General features: G+C 37.9%; 1 protein-coding gene across 8 annotated transcripts in view; it reads left to right on the forward strand.

The window, feature by feature from the left end:
* rptor (regulatory associated protein of MTOR, complex 1) overlaps nt 1-27689 on the forward strand; it is a 401659-nt gene that overhangs the window by 146494 nt on the left and 227476 nt on the right. For all 8 annotated transcript variants that reach the window (XR_009823861.1, XR_009823860.1, XM_062033466.1 and 5 more), the window contains 2 exons: nt 14574-14732; nt 16050-16196. Coding sequence is in view for 6 of the 8 variants with exons in the window: in XM_062033466.1 (XP_061889450.1) it covers nt 14574-14732; nt 16050-16196 (306 nt within the window). In the remaining 2 variants the exon portion in view is untranslated. The remainder of the gene's footprint in view (nt 1-14573; nt 14733-16049; nt 16197-27689) is intronic.

A 27689-nucleotide genomic window follows, 5' to 3' on the forward strand; every position in this document is an offset into this window, starting at 1 on the left:
GCACCACTTGATGGATTGTCGGCGCATTAAATATACGCACATTAATTTTTTATTTATTTAAGTATTTAAGTTTTAATTTTCCTGAGGGAACTCTCCTGAAGGAGTCAATAAAGTACTATCTATCTATCTATTATTATGGTGTGTGTATAAAGTAAGACATATTATCTGCCGTTTTGTTCTCAATATTATGCAAAAGCAACTTTTCTTACCTTATGGTACCTGCTGATCTGTGTTTGGGATCTGCATAAATCCTATAAAATTGCGCTCAGGACGAGGAATAGCTAAACATGCTTCACTTCACACCATAGGAGGATACAATAGCTCACCGGCGTCACCGCTAACAAAAGGTAGCGCGCCTGAATGTAAACAAATGCTTTGGGTGGATCTACACCTGACTTCCACTGTAATGATACCAAGTACAATAGCGTATCTGGTCGATACTACCGTATTTTTCTGAGTGTAAGTCGCTCCGGAGTATTAGTCGCACCGGCCGAAAATGCATAATAAAGAAGGAAAAAAACATATATAAGTTGCACTGAAGTATAAGTCGCATTTTTTGGGGAAATTTATTTGATAAAACCCAACACCAAGAATAGACATTTGAAAGGCAATTTAAAATAAATAAAGAATAGTGAACAACAGGCTGAATAAGTGTACGTTATATGAGGCATAATTAACCAACTGAGAACGTGCCTGGTATGTTAACGTAACATATTATGGTAAGAGTCATTTAAATAGCTATAATATATAGAACATGCTATACGTTTACCAAACAATCTGTCACTCCTAATCACTAAATCCGATGAAATCTTATACGTCTAGTCTCTTACGTGAATGAGCTAAATAATATTATTTGATATTTTACAGTAATGTGTTAATAATTTCACACATAAGTCGCTCTTGAGTATAAGTCGCAACCCCGGCCAAACTATGAAAAAAACTGCGACTTATAGTCTGAAAAATACGGTACTATGATTACATCGATATATTTTTAGCGTCAAAAAATCTTCTTTCCTTTTTAAAAAATTCCTATTGTGTTTATAAACTCAGGAAATATGTCCCTGGACACATGATGACTTTGAATATGACCAATGTATGATCCTGCAACTGCTTGGTATCGGATCCATACCTAAATTTGTGGTATCATCCAAAACTAATGTAAAGTATCCAAACAACAGACAATTAAGTGTTTATTACATTTGAACAGAAGTGTAGATAGAACATGTTGAAATACTGACAAAATAATAGAATGATAAATGACACAATATGTTACTGCATATGTCAGCAGGCAAATTAGTAGACCTTTGTTTGTTTGCCCTAATCGCGAGGGCCCACCAGCTCTGTGCCCCTGTCCCATGGAAGCATATGCAAAATGAAACACAATTTACAGAGTATAGATGAGAAATGTATAATATGTATATGTATGAACTTGTATACCCATTTTAAAGTGGCTATTGTTAATTTTACAGTTGCAAGTATGCCAGTCTATCAAATGACAATGTAACAGTAAACACTACACCTAATTCTTCAATTGGTTGGGAGAGTGGCTGTGCCAGCAACCTGAGGGTTGAATGTATGAATGTGGAAATAGCGTCAAAGCGCTTTGAATACCTTGAAGGTAGAAAAGCGCTATACAAGTATAACCCATTTACCCATTTAATTCTCCAAAAAAATGGTCAAAGGCACATTAAACAGTATTGTAAATGCTATGATTACAGATGCCATACATTTCTTCTACTTGACAATTACTGAATGCATCACATAGTAATAATGCTCATCTCGCCATCAGACACAAACTCACGAGGAGACGTAGCAAATTTTAGTTGATTTATCTGCTCCTTGAAACATTAATTTCCTTTAATATTATCGCTACAAGAAAATAATGCAAACTTATGATTTAAGACCTCACTTATTGACAATATGTTGAAAGGGGCTAAATGATGTATGTGATTATTTTTGACAAATAGTGTTATTTCCACACGATTCATTAAGATAATGTGTTTACATGTTGTATTTGGCTATATTTTCATTTTTAGTGCTATTTAATTTTCTATCCTTAATGAAACATCTTTGGGTTTTTTTTTTTATATAGTAAAACCATGACATTTTAAACTCAAGGTTCTGAATAATTTAGTAGTCTGTACCTCTGAAACGGAACAGAAGAAGGATGCATAATCTCAACAGGAGGCTGACATGGATGGATCGGTGACGTGTCTTCTTTCCCTCTGCTCAACCAACCTGTTGTGAACTGACTCAGCCAAGCTCACAGGCACCAGCAGAACTGCTGTCACTCGTAAAAAAAAACACAATACCATAGGCTTTTCTCCATTAAACTTCATTCTAGCTTACAGACAAACTTGTTCAAGAACTTTACCCCTTTTAAGTACCGTATTTTTCGGACTATAAGTCACAGTTTTTTTCATAGTTTGGCCGGGGGTGCGACTTATAGTCAGGAGCGACTTATGTGTGAAATTATTAACACATTACCGTAAAATATCAAATAATATTATTAAGCTCATTCACGTAAGAGACTAGACGTATAAGATTTCATGGGATTTAGCGATTAGGAGTGACAGATTGTTTGGTAAACGTATAGCATGTTCTATATGTTATAGTTATTTGAATGACTCTTACCATAATATGTTACGTTAACATACCAGGCACGTTTTCAGTAAGTTATTTATGCCTCATATAACGTACACTTATTCAGCCTGTTGTTTACTATTCTTGTTGGGTTTTATCAAATAAATTCCCCCAAAAAATGCGACTTATACTCCAGTGTGACTTATATATGTTTTTTTCCTTCTTTATTATGCATTTTCGGCCGGTGTGACTTATACTCCCGAGCGACTTATACTCCGAAAAATACGGTAGTTTTCACAAGTAATTAACCCATGTATTTTAAGCCATATCAGTTTGGAAATGTCTTATATTTTCACGATGAACATTTTTACCCCATTTCCTATTTGTGTCTTGTATTTCATTGTAAACCTTAGGTTGTTGTGATTTGACAAATATACAAAGTTCAGGATTAAAGCCCGGTAAAATAATCAATGCAATTGATTATGAACAGATATCTTTACATTTTTAGCAAGGCATAAACAACCCACCCGTCCCCCGCTGAGTCTTGTGCGTGGATCGGCAGCAGTAGCGGAAGTGTTACGCTAACGTTAGCTGCCAACAACAAAACAAAGATGAGAGACTTACTAACATAGAGTATTATCAGCCGATGGTCTGCGGACCGTGGCAATATAATCAGTGAGAGAACCCATTGCAGCTTTTGTTGGCAAAGATTTACGGCCGCACTCGCCGGCTCATGCTCGAAGTGAACCACAATACATTATGGTCATGCAACGTAAACATCTGACTGAAACTGTTATTATTATTGAATATATTTGTAACAGAGTCTAGTGAGGTCATTGAAGAAAGGACGGCAGTCGTACTCGGGAGGTAGTTTTGGTTACGTTTTCATGTCTCACACGGAGCAGTGTCAAATTTGCTCGAGAAACAAAGCCAGGCATGTGATTTTTCCGTCTATAGTCAGAAATCCGTCTTTTTTTATCTCTGTAAAAATATATAAAAATATTTTCCGTTTTGCTTTGTTTTTTCCCGACCTACAATGTGTATTAAAATCTTGATCCGTCTCTTTGCCATACCTGCCAACAACTATGGTTTCCCGTAATGAGTACAGTTTATGATAATCCAGTGGTACAAACTACGGTATTCCATTAAAAATTGTTAACTTAAAAATAGAAGTTACGTAGCGAAGCAACTTCACGGGCAGGGGACAAAATATACGGGAAACATCAATGATGATTGGTTGGTTTACGTATAAAAAAATCCATGATTGGTTGGTTGGTTTACTTTGATGAGTCACGGTTGGTTAAGATTAGGGCAAAACATTACGGACAGGCCAATCAGAGGCAAGATAAGGCGGGTCATGGAACCAGAAAGGGAAATCACAACGGATATCCCAAATGACGACGAGAGAGTCAGAGCAGAGAAGAGGGAATACTCAAGCGGGCGATTTATATATTAAAAAAACTAGTGGAAGATGGCAGAGGGATTCTTTTCCTTAGATTTTTCTTTTAGCGATGTAGACGACATCCAGGAAACCCACAACGCGTCGACTTGGCCACATGTGGACAAATGTATGCGTCTGCATAAAACAATGCCCAAAACATTCATTTTAGTTGTTTATCATGTAAGCCCAACTCAAAACTGTTCTCCACATGGAAGACGTGGAATACACATTTAAGAACACACACGATTGTGGCAGACGTGATGAATTTTGCTAGTTGAATCACTTTGAAACATAAACAACATGACTACAAGATATTTGTTATTTCATGCTATAAATCACAAATGGCTACTCAGATAAAGGAAGTTAGCTAATAGAATAAACATTGTTTGTACTCTTTATGATTTTTGCATTTGGAGCAGTTAGAAGTGGAGAGGGAGTCGAAGAGACAGAAATTGGCTCTAAATTCCCAGGCAGAATCCACTAAAGCAGAAACAAAAAGGAAAATGCAAGCTGCTCAGAAATTTGGCAGGAAGGCTCATGTCAGAGCCATCAAAGCAAAAATTCCAAAATAATGTGTGAATAAACCAAAGTCATGTGTAAATACTGTAAATTAATAAATGAACCATCTGTGGCTTTGAAGTGAACACAAGTAAGGTTGTAAATACTATATAGAGTAGGCTAACCCATGTGGTTCCTGTGGATGTGAACACAAGTTGTAATTACTGCAGTGACTAAATAACATAGTGACTGAAACAGACAGTGATTTGTTTAGATGAATGGGCTATGTTTTTATGTCAACTCTGTTGATCATTTTTAAATTCTTTGAACACTAAAACATATTTAAATAGTGCTTTTTTTGTATGCTCATTTGCTGAAAAAACAGGAGCTTCGGGGGTGGGGGCCCCGTTGTCCTCCCACTCGGCTTACTTTCAGTCTTTTTCATTAAGTTCAAATCACATGCCTGCAAAGCTTGCATTTACGCCCTTTAAAATGGAATGGCTCTGTGTTAAATCCTGTCTGACTGCGCTTACAAAACAACAATCCCAGAAGAATAGCTAACATATTTACTAGGCATGTGTCGATCAATCCGCAAACGATCAGTATCTGTCACAACGATCAGTATCTGTCACAACGATCAGTATCTGTCACAACGGTCAGTATCTGTCACAATGATCAGTATCTGTCACAACGATCAGTATCTGCTGCTATTTGAGCTATTTTTAGAACAGGCCAGCGGGCTACTCATCTGGTCCTTACGGGCTACCTGGTGCCCGCGGGCACCGCGTTGGTGACCCCTGAACTAGACACTCAAAGTGCTCACAGAGAAGTGAGGATCCATCATTCACTCCACCTTCACACTTGGTGGTGGTAAGCTACATTTTGTGTCCACAGCTGCCCTAGGGTAGACTGACCCTCTGACCACCACCTATCATTCATTCACTTGACAGAGCATGGCAGAGCACAAACCAAGAATAAAGTCAAATTAATTGTCTGTAGACCTCCGAGACAGACAAGGTTTTCTCGAGACACACAACTGGGGAAGGGTACAAAAAAATATCTGCTGCCTCAAAGGTCCCAATGAGCACAGTGGCCTCTATTATCTGTAAATGGAAAGGTTTGTAACCACCAGGACTCTTCCTGGTCTAAACTGAGCAATTGGGAGAGAAGGGCCCTAGTCAGGGTGGTGACCAAGAACCAGATGGTCACTCTGTCAAAGCTAAATAATTCTCCTGTAGAGAAAGGAAAACCAGAAGGGCAACCATCTCTGCAGCAGTCCACCAATCCGGCCTGCATGGTAGAGTGGCCAGACGGAAGCCATTCCTTTTTAAAAGTTTACCAAAATGCATCTGAAAGACGCAATTTTCTGGTCTAATGAGACAAGGACTGAACTATTTGGCATGAATGCCAGGCATCATGTTTGGAGAAAACCAGGCACCGCTCATCACCAGCCCAATAACATCCTTACAGTGAAGCATGGTAGTGGCAGCATCATGCTCTGGGGATGATTGTCAGCGGCAGGAACTGGAAGACTAGTCAAGATAGAGGGAAAGATGAATGAAACAATGTAACCACTCCAAACCTACTATAATGGAAGGGGCAACGCTGGTTATGAATGTTCAATGTTTTTGTGTTACTATGTCATCACATACTACCTCATAAAATAGCAACTTTTTTGCCCAGTAGTAAGTTCTGAGGCTTATACCGTAGGTTCAGAGAAAATTGGCTAGATAACTCCGTCAATCAAAAATGTTCACAAATGTAAAATGCATCGTGATTGTACATGAAATGAACGACATAAAACATGATTATTACAAATGAAATCTCTGATGTGGTATACGCTTCAGAAATACTTGCAGTAAAACAGAGCAAGAAAACCTTTTCTTTTTTTTACAGTACCCTTCTGACACCCTGGTCTCCTGGAAATGGGCCACCAGGGTGTGATAGGAAAGTGATCATTTTCCTTATCACCTGGAAGTAACAATGCCAGCACACATTTTTTCCACCTTCCTTACTTCCAGCCACCTCTTGTTCAAGAATAGACTGCAGACATCCTTGACGTCACACTGATGACTTCGACACTTGCCTTGCATATTCAGGTGTGAGAGACATAATAGGCCTGTGCAGTTCCCATATTACACAGTAATCACCAAATGAGAGCATGATGGTATACATTTTGATACGAGGTATCTGTTTTCCAATGCAATAGTCTAAAAAACAATCCTAAATTGATCACATGCGTTTTAAAAAGCTGGTTTCAATGGAATAATGCTTGAGGTATTTTTCCTTTTGATTTATACATACTAAGTGACCCATTTTTGACCTCTTTTGGAAACGCCTACACTATTGATCATAACAGCTCAATAGTCCTATTGTCTCTGTGAATTGTGTTTGATGATGTACCAGTTGTCTCTGTACTGATCTCACAGTGTTGGCCAGTGATTACTGTATTTTTCCGGACCATAGGGCGCTCTGGATTATAAAGTGCACTGACGATGAACTGTCTATTTTCGATCTTTTTTCCATATATTAGGCGCACCGGATTGTAGGGCACGTTAAAGGACTCAATTTTTTTTATTTTTTTCCAAATGTAAAACACTTCCTTGAGGTCTACATAACATGTAATGGTGGTTCTTTGGTCAAAATGTTGCATTGATGATGTTTTACAGATCATCTTCAAGTCGCTTTCTGGCAGTCGCTTCCGGATGTGCCGTTTTGTGGGCGGTCTTATTTACGTGGCTCACCTTCGACAACGTCTTTTCCCCGTCATCTTTGTTGTAGCGGTGTAGCGTGCAAGGACGGGAGTGGAAGAAGTGTCAAACAATGAAGCTAACTGTTTTAATGAAATTTAGACTTTACTTAAATCAATAACGGAGCAGTATCTCCTCATCTGGAAATGTGTCCCGTGAAAAACCATCCGACCAGAACTCTAATAACTAAAGTTCCTTGGGTGAATAATGTAATCTCACTACACCTGTATGTTTTAGCGCTTTCATGGGGAGTTTACTGACATATATAAGTAAGAACTTTACACTACTTTATATTAGAAATGGCAACAGTGGAGGATGAATGTCCCATAACAAGAAGATAGACAAAAAGAAGAAGCTTATCGACTTCTCGGTCGGCACAGACTACAAATCGGACGCGCACAGATTTTCAGGATTTATGCAGATTCCAAATACAGATCAGCAGGTACAAGAGGGTAAGAAAAGTTTCTTTTGCATAATATTGCGAAACAAAACGCCAGATAATGTCTTACCTTATACACACACCATAATAATACTCGTATGTTGAAGCACATCAAGTTTATCTCTTATGTTTGACTGCCATCTACTGGTCACACTTATCATTACACCATGTACCAAATAAAATAGCGTCGAGGTGGGTAAGCTCAACCAAACTGTCGAGTTTTGAGAAAAGAATATGCTTTTAAGTGTTCCTTAATAGTCCGGAAAATACGGTACAATACACTGTAGTTTCGGTTTTAAATTTTTTTTGGTAATCTTGTAATCATGGGTTATACTTGTAAATGGGTTATACTTGTATAGCGCTTTTCCACCTTCAAGGTACTCAAAACGCTTTGACACTATTTCCACATTCACCCATTGACACACTGATGGCGGGAGCTGCCATGCAAGGCCCTAACTATGACCCATCAGGAGCAATGGTGAAGTGTCTTGCTCAAGGACACAACGGACGTGACTCGGATTGTTTTAGATTAGGGAAGTCATTTAACCAAGCAGACAATTCTTATAATTTGGGCCAATAATCAAAAGACCACACATACTGCTGATTTTAAATGCAATAGGGTATGGTTTGTTTGTTTTTGCTCTGCACAAACTACTGTCGCAGATGAGTACTATATATGCAAATGAATACATAAACAACATTGTGCACTTCTGCAAAAGATTAATTGTCCTGATTTTTAACTGTAAATCAGGGTGTCCAAACTTTTTACACTGAGGACCGCACACAGAAAAGTTGAATATGCGGGGTCACTTAATAAATACTGTACATTAAAGATGCTAAAACTAATCCAATGTAGGTAAAATATATGCTAGGCCATCCAAACAAAATATTGGGATGTAAGCTTTATGTCTTATAGGCGACAAAACAAATGTATAATAGTTAGAGGTGTGTCTCTCCAATATGGGATGATTGTATACGTATACACAGTTGATACATAGAAAACAATACGATTAAAATGTAAAAAGTTTTATTCGGTACGATTTGATCTGATTCGATGCAATGTGATCTAATCTTATAGGGTTCCTTGTTTAAAGTTGTCTTTAATTTTATCTTAGGAAATCATAGATAAGTTCAATACATGTGGTACTGTTGATATTCAAGTACTGTAAATATACTCTACAAAAGACCAGTAAGCATTTGTGTTTTGACATGACACACCAAGTCATTGTGTTTATCACTGTAACTCAATACACTTTAGTGTTGTCCCGATACCAATATTTTGGTCCTGGTACCAAAATTATTTCGATACTTTTCGGTACTTTTCGATACCTTTCTAAATAAAGGGGACCACAAAAAATGTCATTATTGGCTTTATTTTACCAAAAAAATCCTAGGGTACATTAAACATATGTTTATTATTACAAGTTTGTCCTTAAATAAAATAGTGAACATACTAGACAACTTGTCTTTTAGTAGTAAGTAAACAAAGGCTCCCAATTTAGTCTGCTTACATATGCAGTAACATATTGTCATTTTCCATTCTATTATTTTGTCAAAATTATTAAGGACAAGTGGTAGAACATGAATTATTAATCTACTTGTTCATTTACTGTTAATATCTGCTTATTTTCTCTTTTAACATGTTCTATCTACACTTCTGTTAAAATGTAATAATCACTTATTCTTCTGTTGTTTGGATGCTTTACATTAGTTTTCGATGATACCACAAATTTGTGTATCAATCCGATACCAAGTAGTTACAGGATCATACATTGGTCATATTCAAAGTCCTCATGTGTCCAGGGACATATTTCCTGAGTTTATAAACATAATATAAATTAAAAAAAACCCAGAAAGAAGATGTTTTGATGCCAAAAAATATCGACGTAATCCTAGTAGTATCGACTAGATACACTCCTGTACTTGGTATCATTACAGTGGATGTTAGGTGTAGATCGACCAATGCCGTTTGTTTACATTGTGACACCGGTGAGCTACGGTGTGTAGTGAAGCATGTTTAGCTATTCCTCGTCTTGCAGGGATGATACTTGTAAGAAACGTACTTTATTTGTTGTCATGGAGGCGAGGATTAGTGATTTAGAAGTAGCTAAAACACTGCCGACTGCGACTAGCTAGCCATGTCTTAAAGCACCTCTTCCTGAGGGCGTTTCAGTGTTATAACTTCACCTTTATCGTTAGTTTTTAGACCAAAACGCGTCCATTCTCCCTTTTCTGTCTACACACTGTCTGCTTGTAAGCACTCCGGGATTGTGTGCTACCAAACATGCTCGTCTGCTCGTAAACCAGCAATGACACGACATGACGACACGGGTGTAGGGGGTGGGGGACCAGTACTTTTCAGAGGCGGTATAGTAACGAATATGATTCATTAATATCGCGGTACTATACTAATACCGGTATACTGTTCAACCCAAACTGTAGCAAAATTGTTATTGTTAGAGCGAACACAGAGGAACTTTCTATGTTATTAGCCGTGAGCTAGCTACGGTGAGACATAAGCTAGATTTTATTTCACCAACTGAATTGCGTTTGAGTTTGTAATGCACAACACAATGCGATAAGACACCAATCTGTACTGACTGAAAAACCTCAACAATCATATTACAGTATGTGTAAAGTGTTAGCCCACATTTCAGGTTTTGTTCGTAAACAGCTAGCTCGACAGTGTATGTACTGTAGTTGTAACAACACACATGATACGCTGCGTGTATCATGATCAATATTAAAGTGACTCACTCGATTGACAGTTGTGCGTTTGGTCCAGCTGGCCGGGGAAGGTTTTTCAAGTTGACTTTGGGTAAGCACACCATTTATGTCGAAATAAAACGGCTCTAAATTCCACATTTGCAGCGTCAATCACGCCGACCTCACTCTCTCGGCTTCCGTCTGCTCCTACGTTTCACCCACTTATTTGTGCTCGCTTCTATAATCAGTAGTTCATCATTCCTTCATTCAGCTTCAAAAAGATAAAGTTGTGAATCCTCATGTGTCCAAAAATAGTTGTCTTCGTTGTCTGTAACCAAGTCTGCCATGAATAGAACACGCTTCCGTTTGTATCCGAAAGTAGGAACACACATTTGCTGCCGGAAGTCGAAAGTGTGCTCACTGAAGGCATCAAAACTATGAATGAACACGTGGAGTTATGTACTTAACAAAAAAAGGTGAAATAACTGAAAACATGTTTTATATTCAAGTTTCTTCAAAATAGCCACCCTTTGCTCTGATTACTTTTTCGCACGTTCTTGGCATTCTCTCAATGAGCTTCAAGAGGTAGTCACCTGAAATGTTTTTCCAACAGTCTTGAAGGAGTTAGCTCATCGAGAGAATGCCAAGAGTGTGCAAAGCAGTAATCAGAGCAAAGGGTGGCTATTTTGAAGAAACTAGAATATAAAACATGTTTTCAGTTATTTTACCTTTTTTTGTTAAGTACATAACTCCACGTGTTCATTCATAGTTATGATGCCTTCAGTGACAATCTACAATGTAAATAGCCCTCAGTCGCATTGACGGAGGAGAAGGTGTGTCCAAACTTTTGGCCTGTACTGTATATACTTGCAGTGTGTACCGTATTTTCCGCACCATAAGCCGCCCCGTGTTGTAAGCCGCACCTTCAATGAATGGCATATTTCAAAACTTTGTTTACCTATTAGCCGCCCCGTGTTATTAGCCGCACCTACGCTACGCTAAAGGGAATGTCAAAAAAACAGTCAGATAGGTCAGTCAAACTTTAATAATATATTACAAACCAGCGTTCTAACAACTCTGTTCACTCCCAAAATGTAATGTGCAAAATTGCAATCACAAAAATAGTAACACTCAAAATAGTGCAGAGCAATAGCAACATCAATAACTCAACGTTGCTCATACGTTAATGTCACACAACACACAAAATAAACATTTAAAGCTCACTTTCTGAAGTTATTACTCATCCACAAATCCCTCGAATTCTTCTTCTTCGGTGTGCTTCACTTGTTTTTTGACACCATCTGTGATGTGGACGTGCATGGACTCGTAGATCAACAGGGACGGAGCTGCGTGAAAAAAGTCACCCGGTCTCTTCGCTCATTTTTTCTTCATCCATCCATCCCTTCGAGTTAGCTTTTATGATGACGCCGGCTGGAAAGTTCTCTTTTGGCAAGGTCTTCCTTTTGAATATCACCGTGGGTGGAAGTTTCTGGCCGTTAGCATGGCAAGCTAGAACCACAGTGAAGGACGACTTCTCATTCCCTGTGGTGCGAATATTCACCGTACGTGCTCCCGTTGTATCCACAGTGCGGTTCACAGGAATATCAAAAGTCAGTGGAACCTTGTACGCGTGTCTCTTAGTAGGAGCCATTTTGTGGTCTTTACAGAAACACACAAATGAAATGAAACGTATTATCCGCGCGCTTCTTCTTCTACGGGGGCGGGTGCTCACCTTGGCGGTTGCTTACAGTAGAAGAAGAAGCGCTTCCTCTTCTATGGGGGCGGTTGCTTACCGTAGAAGAAGAAGCGCTTCCTCTTCTACGGGGAAAAAAGATGGCGGCTGTTTACCGTAGTTGCGAGACCTAAACTTTATGAAAATAAATAATAATATTAATCCATATATAAGGCGCACCGGGTTATTAGCCGCACTGTCAGCTTTTGAGAAAAATTGTGGTTTTTAGGTGCGGCTTATGGTGCGGAAAATACGGTATATAAAACGTTGCTGGAGGGCTTTGAAGGCTACAAAGGTGACTCCTATTTGCCACATCTTCCAAGCGTGTTTTATCATATTTAAAATCCCCCCACTCAAAAAAAAAGACGTGTGTTCTTGTGTCTCATAATGGTTGTGAACGATAGGCAAAACTCCAAAAAAAGTGCAGTTCCCCTTTAAGATTAATTGTTAGGAATGGGAATAGATAAGATTTTTCCTTTTCTGATTCCACTTTTGATTCTGCTGAACGATTCGGTTCATTAATGGTTCTCTTATCAATTCTTATTTGGGGGAAAAAAAGAAAAAAAAGGGTAGATTAGCATCAATTTAGTTTAGTTTAGTGGTAACATTACCTTACAAAGCCTACAGCAGGGGTCACCAACGCGGTGCCCGCGGGCACCAGGTAGCCCGTAAGGACCAGATGAGTAGCCCGCTGGCCTATTCTAAAAAAAGCTCAAATAGCAGCACTTACCAGTGAGCTGCCTCTATTTTTTAAATTGTATTTATTTACTAGCAAGCTGGTCTCGCTTTGCCCGACATTTTTAATTCTAAGAGAGACAAAACTCAAATAGAATTTGAAAATCCAAGAAAATATTTTAAAGACTTGGTCTTCACTTGTTTAAATAAATTCATTATTTTTTTTACTTTGCTTCTTATAACTTTCAGAAAGACAATTTTAGAGAAAAAATACAACCTTAAAAATTATTTTAGGATTTTTAAACACATATACCTTTTTACCTTTTAAATTCCTTCCTCTTCTTTCCTGACAATTCAAATCAATGTTCAAGTAAATTTATTTTTTTTATTGTAAAGAATAATAAATACATTTTAATTTATTCTTCATTTTAGCTTCTGTTTTTTCGACTAAGAATATTTGTGAAATATTTCTTCAAACTTATGATGATTAAAATTCAAAACAATTATTCTGGCAAATCTAGTAAATCTGTAGAATCAAATTAAAATCTTATTTCAAAGTCTTTTGAATTTCTTTTAAAAATGTTGTTCTGGAAAATCTAGAAGAAATAATGATTTGTCTTTGTTAGAAATATAGCTTGGTCCAATTTGTTACATATTCTAACAAAGTGCGGATTGGATTTTAACCTATTTAAAACATGTCATCAAAATTCAAAAATTAATCTTAATCAGGAAAAATTACTAATGATGTTCCATACATTTTTTTTTTAAATTTTTTCAAAAAGATTCGAATTAGCTAGTTTTTCTCTTATTTTTTCCGGTTGAATTTTAAATTTTAAAGAGTCGAAATTGAAGATAAACTATGTTTCAAAATTTAATTGTAATTTTTTCGTGTTTTCTCCTCTTTTAAACTGTTCAATTAAGTGTAAATATCATTAATTATTAATAACATAGAGTTAAAGGTAAATTGAGCAAATTGGCTATTTCTGGCAATGTATTTAAGTGTGTATCAAACTGGTAGCCCTTCGCACTAATCAGTACCCAAAAAGTAGCTCTTGGTTTCAAAAAGGTTGGTGACCCCTGGCCTACAGTGAGGTCTCAAGAGGCAAACTTGGCAAAAATGATGTATTGCCACTAATTCTATTTATAAACACAATCTCAAAGCTGCTTAATAGGAATGTCATTGTCAAAAATGTTTGTTGTTATGCAATTTAGGGCTATTTTTCTTCAAAACATTGCATCTTTACCAACCGTAGTGCTGGTACAATGTGTTGGGGAATTATGTAAGTCCCTATTTATTCTATGTGTCATCAGACCCATGAGGCACTAGGCATAAAGACACTTGAAAAACAGAGGATGAGGATTTTTACTCAGTGTTGATATGCATAACTATGTAATCCTGAACACGTCCCTGCCACCTTAGGGCTTTCTTTCCTGTGTCTTTCATTCACTTGTGGAGGCTTCTACATAGGCCCACTGGATGCCGATAGGTACTGCATCATTTAACATGAGCTATGAGGATGTAATGCTTGCTTTTTATGACTTGTCTCTGGGGGTTTAGCAGGCATAATAAGTGCTGAATGCATAAATGTGGTGTATAATTGATTTCTAAAAGTACTGTATATGGAGATCCTTCCTCACTTAAAATATAGTCTTATCCTCATTTACTGTGTTGATTGAGCCGAATTATGAGGTTGTAATACATAAAAAATAACATCATAAATACACTCATGCTGTCTTTATGTTTTACAGGCACGTTACAAACAAAGCCTGGACCCAACTGTGGACGAGGTGAAGAAGCTATGCACGTCACTGAGACGCAACGCCAAAGAGGAGCGGGTTCTCTTTCACTACAATGGTCATGGGGTTCCACGGCCCACAGTCAATGGAGAAATTTGGGTTTTCAATAAGGTATGTCACTTCCAATCAGTTTGCAAGAAGGTGTCTTCAGGGTTTCCTGAGCGCGTTTACTCTTTAGCAGAAATAAATGAACAGATATACCGTATTTTACGGACCATAGGGCGCACAGAATTATAAGGCGCACTGCCGATGAATGCTCTATTTTTTAAATGTTTTTTCATATATAAGGCGCACCGGATTATAGGGTTCATTAAAGGAGTCATATTATAATTTTTTTCTAAATGGAAAACACTTTGGTATTTTATTTATTTATTTATTTATTTTTTGGCATAAAAAAATACAATCATGCGTGCTTACGGACTGTATCCCTGCAGACTGTATTGATCTATATTGATATATAATGTAGGAATCATAAATATTAATAACAGAAAGAAACAACCCTTTTGTGCGAATGAGTGTGAATGAGTGTAAATGGGGGAGGGAGGTTTTTTGGGTTGGTGCACTAATTGTAAGTGTATCTTGTGTTTTTTATGTTGATTTAATAAAAAACAAAACAAAAAAAAACCTTTTTTAATTTTTTTTATTTCTTGTGCGGCCTGTTACCAATCGATCCACGGACCGGTAGTTGGGGACCACTGATGTAGACCACAAGGAAGTCTTTTACATTTAGAAAAAAATATTAATAATGTGACCCCTTTAATGCGCCCTATAGTCCGGTGCGCCTTTTGTATGAAAATAGACCTGACTATACCCGCTCATCGGCAGTGCACCTTATAATCCAGTGCGCCCTATGGTCCGTAAAATACGGTCATTTATTTTTACAATATGTTGAAGGCCATTGAAAAATGTGCCATGTGGCGAAAATGTTCTCCAGGCCGCACTTTGGACACCGCTGTTAACAGTGTTACCTTTTCCGAAATTGCAACAATGTGAGTATTTCCAAAGAGGAAACTATTACTTATGAAGTTGCAGTGGCCAAATTTTCCATCCAACTTAATAAATAAACATTAAGGCATTTATTACAGTTGCTGTGTGTGCTGTAATACTAGAACTAATAAGTGTACACATTAAATATTGTGTATGGTAGTTCATTGCCCCTTTCGAAGATTAGCTGTTGCCTCCGGATCCCCGACACCCTCAAGCCTTGTGTGCTTTTAGCTTCCTGTGTTCTTCTTCCTTCTTTTCCATAAGCTATATTTGATGCATAATTCATCTCCGAGAATATGCATGCTCAGTGTTAATGGTATAACGCCTTTATAGCACTGTGTTTAGTTGTATGGTCATTAGCCCTTTAGGGTTGGCCAAAGCAGTTTTATGATGCAACGCCACCCTGATACATTTTCTCTCGTCTTTCTCTTGCTCTTTTAGAACTACACCCAGTACATCCCATTGTCCATTTACGACCTTCAAACCTGGATGGGGAGCCCGTCCATTTTTGTCTATGACTGTTCCAATGCGGGAATCATTGTCAAGTCCTTCAAACAGTTCGCCCTGCAGCGAGAGCAAGAGCTAGAGGTGAGCACACTCACTTGCACACACACACAAGCTGTCATTCATCCTAGTTTTTCACTGTGAAATTTAGATTAATGGGAAAACACAAGTTAAAGAGAAAGATGCAGGACAGTTAGAACAAGCATCCGTGTGCTTTGGGTTTTGTGGAAACAAAGGAGAAGGCAGCAGTCACGCTGGTGACTCAAGTATCTTTCCATTGTCACCCTGACCTGCTCGGTTTTGGTCAGAGTGTGGGGGCACCAGGGTCTGCCAACTATTGGCCATTGAAAGGTGAAGCAGGTAGACTAAGGCTATGTCTACACTAAGCCGGATAACCCCTTAAACGAATAATTATTTAACCTAAGCCCCGTTTTGGCCACACTAAATCATCGTTTAAGGTTCCCCTCCTTTGATAATTTTTTACACGGGTAAGTGCGCCATGTATTTTTTCAATCTCCGGCTCTTAGCTTTGTATGGACTCATTGATCGTTTACAAACTGAGTTCGGAGAGGAAGTGATGCCAGACGGACCGCGCCCCACGCAGGAAGTGACGGCAGAAAGAAAGCGCCACAGCCAGTTTCATAATAAAGCGGTTTCGTAACTCGGAGCTAACCACTGGAAATATGGAGGCGAGTCATCTAGACATGCCCGTGTTTCTCCTTCCGTTGGTACAGACGCTTGTGGAAATCACACATGAATACCTTAAGAGGAAGCGATTGCAGCTCTATCGGAAGTAGAGACAACGAGAATGCGGGCTCCCGTGGATGTGATAAAAAAAAGGTAGCATGTGCTTTGTATTACCTTGCCGTCGAGTGTCCGGAGGACATGACGTCCACAGTTTCCAAAAACAATTTGAAATGTAGACTCGTTAGACCACATAACACTTTTCCACTTTGTATCAGTCCACCTTAGATGAGTTCGGGCCCAGCAAAGCCGACGGCGTTTCTGGGTGTTGTTAATAAACGGTTTTCGCCTTGCATAGGAGAGTTTTAACTTGCACTTACAGATGTAGCGACCAACTGTAGTTACTGACAGTGGGTTTCTGAAGTGTTCCTGAGCCCATGTGGTGATATCCTTTACACACTGATGTCGCTTGTTGATGCAGTACAGCCTGAGGGATCGAAGGTCACGGGCTTAGCTGCTTTGATGATATTACAGACCGTAGATGGTGAAATCCCTAAATTCCTTGCAATAGCTGGTTGAGAAAGGTTTTTCTTAAACTGTTCAACAATTTGCTCACGCATTTGTTGACAAAGTGGTGACCCTCGCCCCATCCTTGTTTGTGAATGACTGAGCATTTCATGGAATCTACTTTTATACCCAATCATGGCACCCACCTGTTCCCAATTTGCCTGTTCACCTGTGGGATGTTCCAAATAAGTGTTTGATGAGCATTCCTCAACTTTATCAGTATTTATTGCCACCTTTCCCAACTTCTTTGTCACGTGTTGCTGGCATCAAATTGTAAAGTTAATGATTATTTGCACACAAAAAAATGTTTATCAGTTTGAACATCAAATATGTTGTCTTTGTAGCATATTCAACTGAATATGGGTTGAAAATGATTTGCAAATCATTGTATTCCGTTTATATTTACATCTAACACAATTTCCCAACTCATATGGAAACGGGGTTTGTAGATCCCTAGATTGATTGTTGTAAAATGTTCTTTATCACATTGTTACTTTCACACGTCCATTAAAGATTTGATTGATTTATGATGGCTCAGGTGTGATTCAGTACAATAGGGCCCCACAGCACACTGGATTCCAGTTAATTGCAATACCACAACAGCAGCACCATTTTTAATAAAAACAACTTCTAAATTCTGAATATTGTATAAAAACAATACAATAGCATGTAGTACAAAGTGGTTTTGTGAAGTATTGTAATAACAGCATTTACATTGGAGATCAGACTTCTATGGTATCCAATTATCCCTCTAAGGCAGACCTGGGCAAAATACGGCCCGCGGGCCCATTAAGATTTTCAATCCGGCCAGCTGGACGCTCTACGTAATTTTTTTAGACCTTTAACATCAAAACTGTAGCCGCCATTATGATGTGCAGTGCTGTTTTTAAATGACCGCAAGTCTTGAACTATAGAAAATATTTCAATGGTTGAAATCTGCACTTTTGAGTGTTATAGGAGTTATTACGGTCATCTACGTCACAGCAGCTCAGGCCAGGAACAAAGCGAAGTGGGCGGGGTTTGTTTTTAGGGCAGCCAGCCCGAAACGCAAGTGTCACGAACAGATGCGGAAGCAAATTTTTACAACAAATTTCTGCATAAAAGTGATAATATATCATATTGTTGGTGTTTATTACCCTTTGCATTCATATTTTCTTACATTTTTGTTGTGTTTTGCTTGATTGTAAAAGATGTCTATCGAGGAGCTGGTCTGAGAAGTAAAAGAGGAGCGACGTTCATATGTTGTTTCATTGATTGAAACTTTTATTAGTAGATTGCACATTTCAGTACAAATTCCGTACAATTGACCACTAAATGGTAACACCCGAACAAGTTTTTCAACTTGTTTAAGTCGGGGTCCACGTAATCAATTCATGGTAAATAAATGTTAATAGTCAGTGTTTTATTGTTCGTAGCTGATATTGTAAATCCCATTTGGGTGTCTTATTTAGTAAAAAAAAACTTAAAATTCCATTCCTTTTTATTGAGGTGGTCTGTCATAACATTTTTAGAATTCTATCGGACATTGGGACTTTAGGTATTAGTGTTCCTGAAAAAAAGGGACCCAAACACACATGCTGTACTGCAGATTTTTACAGCTAAATGTGTATATTTAATTTATACAAACATACACATTGGCCCCCCAGATACATACATTCTCTCAATATGGCTCCCGGGTCAAAATATTTGCCCAGCTCTGCTATAAGGTGTGCACTGCGCTCGTGTCTGCCGTGCAAAGAAAATCTGAAATCTATGCAGCGCACAAAATCCAACCTAAACTATAAATATAATAAACACATAATATATGTTGTACAATGTTCAATACAACTCTGTAGGTGACACGTGACAACAAGTAGTCACAACAGATAAAACAATGACGTTTTAAGGAGAAGGAGGTGGTCTGCATCAATAATAACTTGATCAGCAATCAAACTGATTACTGTTGGCCTTAACTACACCAAAACAACATCAGCAACAAACTACTTTCGAGCAAAAATATTCACTTTCTGCTGTAATCACACCAAAACAAACAAAATATATGTCATATTTAAAGAAACCACTTGCTCTCTTTCATTTACGCCAAAAGACGCACGCACTTGGCTCAGCCAGTGATGTGTTCATGGCCACAAAAATAGTCAGCCTACTCCAACAACACGCGTGAACTGTAACTGCCAGGTCGACACACTAATGCGGTTCACATACACAGTTAATGTCAAACAGCATGTTATGCGTGCGTTTTGCTGTTTTGCAGGTTAGCTTATAGCAGCAAAAGCAATTTAATGCTTATTTAAAATAAGCTTGTGCTTATTTTAGCACAATGAACGAACACATGTGCAACCAAACTCCAGAATTAGATGTTTGCTTATTCTAGTGTCATGTTAATTTATGGACATTAATCATGGAATGTGGTTACCGACCGGCCCTGACCAAGTCAACCCCTGGGTCCTGAAGACTTGCGCCGCTCAGCTAACTAGGATCCTGCACTCCATCTTCAACCTGAGTCTGAAGCTAGAACGGATACCAGTGCTATGGAAAACATCCTGCAGAGTGCCGGTGCCCAAGAAGCCCATCCCATCAGGCTCAAATGACTTCAGACCTGTTGCCCTGACGTCCCAGGTCATGAAGGTCCTCGAGAGACTTGTGCTGGATCAGCTGAGACCACTGGTGGCTCCTTCCCTGGATCCTCTACAGTTTGCATATCAGCCCCATGTAGGAGTGGACGATGCTGTTATCTACCTGCTGCATCATGCTCACTCTTACCTGGATGGTGGGAGGGGCACTGTGAGGATCATGTTTTTTGATTTCTCCAGTGCCTTTAACACCATTCAGCCAATTCTGATGAGTGACAAGTTGCTCAGGATGGGTGTCAGTTCATCCATTGTCTCCTGGATCACTGATTACTTGTCTAAAGGCCCCAGTTTGTGCAACTTCCTTCCCGCACTGTGCGATTCAAGAACTCCTTCATTCCGTACTCCATCCAGCTGTATAATCACTCGCCATACAGCAATAGATGACATCTGCCTATTACCTGACACCTGACATGTTAGCTACTTCTCTTTATTTATAATGTTTATAATGTCTATTTTCTATTTCCTGCTGGACCTACTCTCTATTTTATGCTGCTGCTGTCATATATACTGTATATACTGTAATATTGTACATGGTCATTGGTTTATATTGTATATATGTTATAGACATAATATAATATATCTGTATATAAATTATTCTGTACACATATTATGTATATATTCGTATATATGTTAGATTTTTTTTTTATAGCTATATTAGTCTATATATACCTGCATTGTCCTTTCCATCCTTACACTTTCCATCATTGTAACTGAGCTACTGTGTTGAACAATTTCCCTTGTGGATCATTAAAGTTTGTCTAAGTCTAAGTCTACTATTTTATATAAATGTTAATAAACACTATGCAATGATATACCGTACAGGCCAAAAGTTTGGACACACCTTCTCATTTAATTAATGGGTTTTCTTTATTTTCATGACTATTTACATTGCAGATTGTCACTGAAGGCATCAAAACTATGAATTAACACACATGGAGTTATGTACTTAACAAAAAAAGGTGAAATACCTGAAAACATGTTTTATATTCTAGTTTCTTCAAAATAGCCACCCTTTGCTCTGATTACTGTTTTGCACACTCTTGGCATTCTCTCCATGAGCTTCAAGAGGTAGTCACCTGAAATGGTTTTCACTCCACAGGTGTAATAGTTTTGATGCCTTCAGTGACAATCTACAATGTAAATAGTCATGAAAATAAAGAAAACACATTGAAATGAGAAGGTGTGTCCAAACTTTTGGCCTGTACTGTATTTTACAGACAAAAGTTGTACACTTCATCCCATGCTTGTGCTACAGCACACACATCTCATTGTGCAGAATGTGAATGTTTTAAGGGGGACAAAATGTGATCTCAGAAACGGGTACATGTCTCAAATTCTTCCCACCCAGACAATTAACATACAGCTCATGAAAAACAAATCACTTATATTAGAAGATAATCTAATTGAAATGACTGCTTTGTTATTTGATTATTATAAAACATTTACCTTGTTATCAGCTTTTGGACAGCGGATGATGGTGTGGCGATTGTGTGCACGTCAGATGTTGCTCACATGAATGCTCAGGGAGTTTGTGCATTTCCTCAAACACCTGAAAAATTAGAGACAACATTGATGTTATCTCCTGCGAGCTGCCTCACTGTCAAAAGGCCCTTAGCTGTCGTTAGCTGCTTCAGTATGTTGCAGACTAGCAGTGTTGTGCTCAGACTCCTTCACCAAGTCAGTGACATGGCATGCTTTCGGCATGTTTTTTAGTTATTTCTTTATTTCAATTACATTTATCCACTTATTCAGAAGTTTTGTCTTTGTAGTTATTAGCTAATGCTTCCGAGTAAGACTCTGAGTGTTGTGCGGCTCTTGACTGTGGAATTTGCTAGCGGTGAATAAGAATCAGAAGCACACTTTTACACTCATTTCAAGCCAATATGGCTCGCATCCCAAAAAATTGTAAAGTAAAGCACCACTGCATAATATACTGTCTAACCTCTGGTCATTAGAATGCCGTTTTACGAGGAAAAAGACATATCAAAGGAATGTTAACTTTCATATGCCATAAATCCTCCTGTAACCTTGGCAGAGAAATTGTCCCAAAGCAGAATGTTTCCATCTCCATGTTTGACAGTAGGGATGCTGTTTTTGTATTTACCATTTATTTGCCTCCAAACATGTCCAGTCCACTAAATGTCAAAGAGCACAATTTCGGTCTCATGTGACCACGTCACATTCTTCCAAGCCTTTTCTGAATCATTCATTCATCGTCAAACTTGTCAATCTTCAGACGGGCTTGTACATGTGCTTTTCTGACTCGGGGGACCGGGCAGGCACTACAGGATCTCAATCTCAGAGGTAGAGAGGTTTAAATTGAGCAAACTTCTAATGACAGGTGTCTTTTATCAACATATGAGCCGAAATTAGCAGTACTTTCTATAGATAAATTTGTGTTTAACGGATATACAAACCCCAAAACCAGTGAAGTTGGCACGTTGTGTAAATCGTAAATAAATCCACTGCCAAATCCTTTTCAATTGAATGCACTGCAAAGACAAGATACTTAACCTTCGAACTGGAAAATGTTATTTTTTTGCAAATATTAGCTCATTTGGAATTTGATGCCTGCAACATGTTTCAAAAAAGCTGGCACAAGTGGCAAAAAAGACTGAGAAAGTTGAGGAATGCTCATCAAACACTTATTTGGAACATCCCACAGGTGAACAGGCTAATTGGGAATAGGTGGGTGCCATGATTGGGTATAAAAGCAGCTTCCATGAAATGCTCAGTCATTCACAAACAAGGAGGAGGCGAGGGTCACCACTTTGTGAACAAATATGTGAGCAAATTGTGGAACAGTTTAAGAACAACATTTCTCAACCAGCTATTGCAAGGAATTTAGGGATTTCACCCTTTAAGGTTTGTAATATCATCAAAAGGTTCAGAGAATCTGGAGAAATCACTGCACGTAACATTAAATGCCCGTGACCTAAAATCCTTCAGGCAGTACTGCATCAAAAAGCGACATCAGTGTGTAAAGGATATCACCACATGGGCTCAGGAACACTTCAGAAAACCACTGTCAGTAACTACAGTTTGTCGCTACATCTGTAAGTGCAAGTTAAAACTCTACGATGCAAAGCGAAAGCCATTTATCAACAACACCCAGAAACGCCGCCGGCTTCGCTGGGCTCGAGCTCATCTAAGATGGACTGATGCAAAGTGTAAAAGTGTTCTGTGGTCTGACGAGTCCACATGTCAAATTGTTCTTGGAAACTGTGGACGTCGTGTCCTCCAGACCAAAGAAGAAACGAACCAACCGGATTGTTCTAGGCGCAAAGTTGAAAAGCCAGCATCTGTGATGGTATGGGGGTGTATTAGTGCCCAATGCATGGGCAACTTACACATCTGTGAAGGCACCATTAATGCTGAAAGGTACATACAGGCTTTGAAGCAACATATATGTTGCCATCCAAGCAACGTTTTTTTAATGGACACCCCTGCTTATTTCAGAAAGACAATGCCAAGCCACGTGTTATAACAACGTGGCTTTATAGTAGAAGAGTGCGGGTCTAGACTGGCCTGCCTGTAGTCCAGACCTGTCTCCCATTGAAAATGTGTGGCACATTATCATCATCATCATCATTTTTATTTATCTCCTTCATTGATGTGCATCTTTGATAGACAATTATACCACAATTATTCAGTTACACCGTTACACACCAATGCCTGAGAAGGAGCAGGATGAAGAAAAATCTTATATTTTCCTGCCCCCTTCACATAATACATAGTCTTACTTAATGATATGTGAACCAACAATTACATCCAAATATAACGAAAACAAAACAAAACAAAACAAAACAAAAAAAACACAAGTGCAAAACTTCATGAAGTACAAACCGAACAAAAATACAAAAGAAGTAATATACAGGTACACCTCACAGGATGGTACAAAACAGATACAAAACCAGGCAAAAAACAAGTAAATTAATAAATATAAAGCAAAATGTAAACACTTATGGCTGTCCATATGATTTTATTGTTCTGTCTTTATATATTTTTTTCAATTTGAATATATTTTTACAATCTTTTATCTCATTATAAAGAGAATTCCATAGTTTAACCCCCACCACTGATATACACATTTGTTTTAAAGTTGTCCTTGAATACTGATGTTGGAAATGACCTTTTCTTCTATGCTCTTCATTCTCAGAAGTGATGACAAACATTTTTTGTAAATTTGCTGGTAATGTTTTGCTTTTAGCCTTAAACATGACACATAATGTCTGTAACTTTACTAGCTCCTGTAATTTCAATAAACCTGAATTAATGAATAATATGTTAGTGTGTTCTAAGTAATCTACTTTATGAATAATCCTTATAGCTCTTTTCTGTAGTTGATACAATGCCTTTATGTTACTCTTATATGTGTTCCCCCACACTTCCACACAGTAGTTGATATATGGCAATATAAGTGCACAATACAATATACGCATTGCCCTATAATCTAACACATATTTTACCTTATTTAATATAAAAATACTCTTAGACATCTTTTTCCGCAGATGTGCAATATGAGATTTCCATGTCAGACCGTCATCCAGTATCACTCCTAAAAATCTAAGTTCAGAAACCCTTTCAATATCTATTCCATTTATTGACAATTTGATCGTTTCCTCCCTTTTCCTCTTACAAAAAATCATGAACTTTGTTTTTTCTACATTTAATGATAATTTATTGGCATCAAACCATCTCTTAAGTTTAATCATTTCCTGTTCAATAATTTTTGATAATGCTTTTAAGTCGTGTCCCGAACTATAAAAGTTGGTGTCGTCCGCAAATAATACAAATTTCAATAACTTTGATACCTCACATATATCATTAATATATAAAATAAACAATTTTGGTCCCAAAACCGAACCTTGTGGAATTCCACATTCAATCCTCATTTGTTCAGATGTATTACCCATAAAATCCACAAACTCTTGTCTATTATCTAAATAACTTCTTAGCCAGTCTAAAACTACTCCTCTCACACCAAATGAATACAACTTGGACAATAATATAGAATGATCTATAGTATCAAATGCTTTTTTAAGATCGATAAATACCCCTATAGTGTATTTCTTATTATCAGTTGCTGTTGCTATATCCTCAATTATATTCATTACAGCTGAAGCAGTGGATCTATTGGTCCGGAATCCATACTGGCTCTCACTCAACAGCATGTTCTTTTCAATAAAACTATCTAATTTTTTTACAAATATTTTTTCAATTATTTTAGAAAATTGTGACAGTAGTGACACTGGTCTGTAATTAGTGAATCTATGTTTATCTCCCGTTTTAAAGAGTGGAATTACCTTTGCTACCTTCATTTTATTTGGAAAGGTCCCTGTTTGAAAAGAAAGATTAAAAATATAACAAAGAGGTTTGATGATACAGTCAATAGTCTTTTTTACAATTATCATGTCTATACCATCACTGTCTGTTGATGTCTTATTTTTCAGTTTTGTTACCACCGATACAATTTCATTTTCACTAACATCTCCTAGAAGCATGGACTGTAGCACTTTGCTTCCCCCTCTCCATCCACTCTGTATATCTTTATGTTCTCCAATACTCTCTGCCAATTTGGGTCCAACATTCACAAAAAAAGAATTGAATCCGTTTGCCACTTCATTCATATTTGTTATCATCTTATTATCCTCATTGATAAAATGGCTTGGTGGGTTTGTAGGCCCAGATGTTTTTCCTATTACCTTGTTCAGAATATTCCAAGTTCCTTTGATATTGTTTTTATTTTTTTCTAGTAAATTATTATAATATTCTCTTTTTGCTTGTCTCATTATTGTTATCAATTTGTTTTTGTAAACCTTATATTTTGTTTCAGCATCCTTTGTTTTTACTTTTATGAAATCTCTATAAAGTTTGTTTTTCTTTTTACAAGCATTCTGTAGTCCCTTTATAATCCAAGGCTTTTTATTGTAGCTGTCTCTTTGTTTCCATACATTCGGACAATGCTTTTCATACAATGATAAATATATATTAAGAAAAGCCTCATATGCAGCATTTGCTTCTCCCCCATACACCTCATTCCAGTCTGTTTCAAATAAGTCCTTCCTAAACCTATTTATTGCCTCTTCAGTTCTTTTCCTTACATATCTATGAGTTTTTTCCTCCCTCTTTTTATCAATTGGACAGTCATAAGTAAGAAACACAGGTAAGTGGTCACTTATATCATTAATTACTAGTCCACTTTTTATATTATTTTTTATGTCATTTATAAAGATGTGATCAATTAACGTTGCACAATTTGTCGTTATTCTACTGGGTTTGGTGATCAATGGATAAAGCCCTCTACTATATACCACATCCAAGAAGTCTCTTGTTGATTTATTTCTGGGTGAGCTTAGCAGGTCTATGTTATAGTCGCCACACATGACAAATGTTTTATTTTCCTTCACCTTACACAATAATTCTTCCAAACTATCATTAAATGCTTCTACTTTAGACCCAGGTGTCCTATACATACACGTAACAATAACATTTCTCTTCTTATCTATTTCTACCTCTACAGTTACACATTCAAATAAATCATCAATTACCACTGTCATACATTCCACAGGTCTACATTTCAATTCACAGTCAACAAACAGGGCCACACCTCCTCCCTTCTTGTTTCTTCTACTACAGTGATACAACTCATACCCGTCAATGGAGAAATCGATACCTCTGTCTTTATCGATCCATGTTTCAGAAAGTGCTATTATTTTGAATTTGCCATTTAGAGTCTTCAGGTATTCGTCAATCTTTGAGAAATTTGCATATAAGCTTCTACAGTTGAAATGTATTAAAGAAAATGTATTATCTAAACTAACATTGTCATTGAATTGTTCCTCTGTGTAGTAGTCACATGTAGCATTGATTGAGTTGAACAGATGGTTTTCTGGGTCAACATCATTTTCAAAGTCATACAGTTTATAGTCCATGTATTCAGCTCTTAGAAACTTTTGATTCTCAGTTGTCTCACCTTCTCGCTGCGTAGCCTTCCCCGTCTCCAGCCAAGGATGAGCCGTGTCAGTCATAAGTCTAGCAGGTCTCATCTATATTGATCCAAGTCGCGGAGCTCTCGGATCATGACAACTTTGGCTTCTTCATATGGTCCATTTAGCCGAATCATGATTTTGCAGTTCCGTGTCCATGTTGCTTGTATCTTGTTTTCTTTTCTGAGGATGCGTGCTTGTCTTGCAATGTCAGCGTTCTTCTTGGTAAGATGTTCATTGATGTAAACCCCAGTTCCCTTCAGCTTCCTTCCCTGCCGTAGTAACTCCGTCTTGTGTTTCCGATTTACAAACCGGATCACAATGGCTGGGTTGGTTCTGCTGTCCTTCCTGGGGATAGTATGGCACGCTGAAATGCTGCCACTTTGAAGAGTCATGTTCTTACTGGAAAAAAAGTTAATTACTTGCCGTTCAAGTGTCACAAGTTCGTCTGCCGGGGCTTCGGCGTCCTTGTCAGCGTCCCTGCTGCGAGTCCCGGCCACTCTTGCATATGTGCGATGTTTGGTTTCTAGTCCACTTATAATTAAATCGTCCATTCTGGTGTACTGTTCAATTTCGTCAATTCTTGCTTCTAGGTCAACAATTTTCTTGTCTTTTTCCTTGATGATGTTTTTCAGCATTTTGATTTCGGTCAACAACTCCATGAGTGTGTCTTGCTGTTTGGCCACTGTCCTTACATCCTCCGACAG

This window comes from Entelurus aequoreus, linkage group LG22, assembly GCF_033978785.1.
Source record: "Entelurus aequoreus isolate RoL-2023_Sb linkage group LG22, RoL_Eaeq_v1.1, whole genome shotgun sequence".
NCBI lineage: Eukaryota > Metazoa > Chordata > Actinopteri > Syngnathiformes > Syngnathidae > Entelurus > Entelurus aequoreus.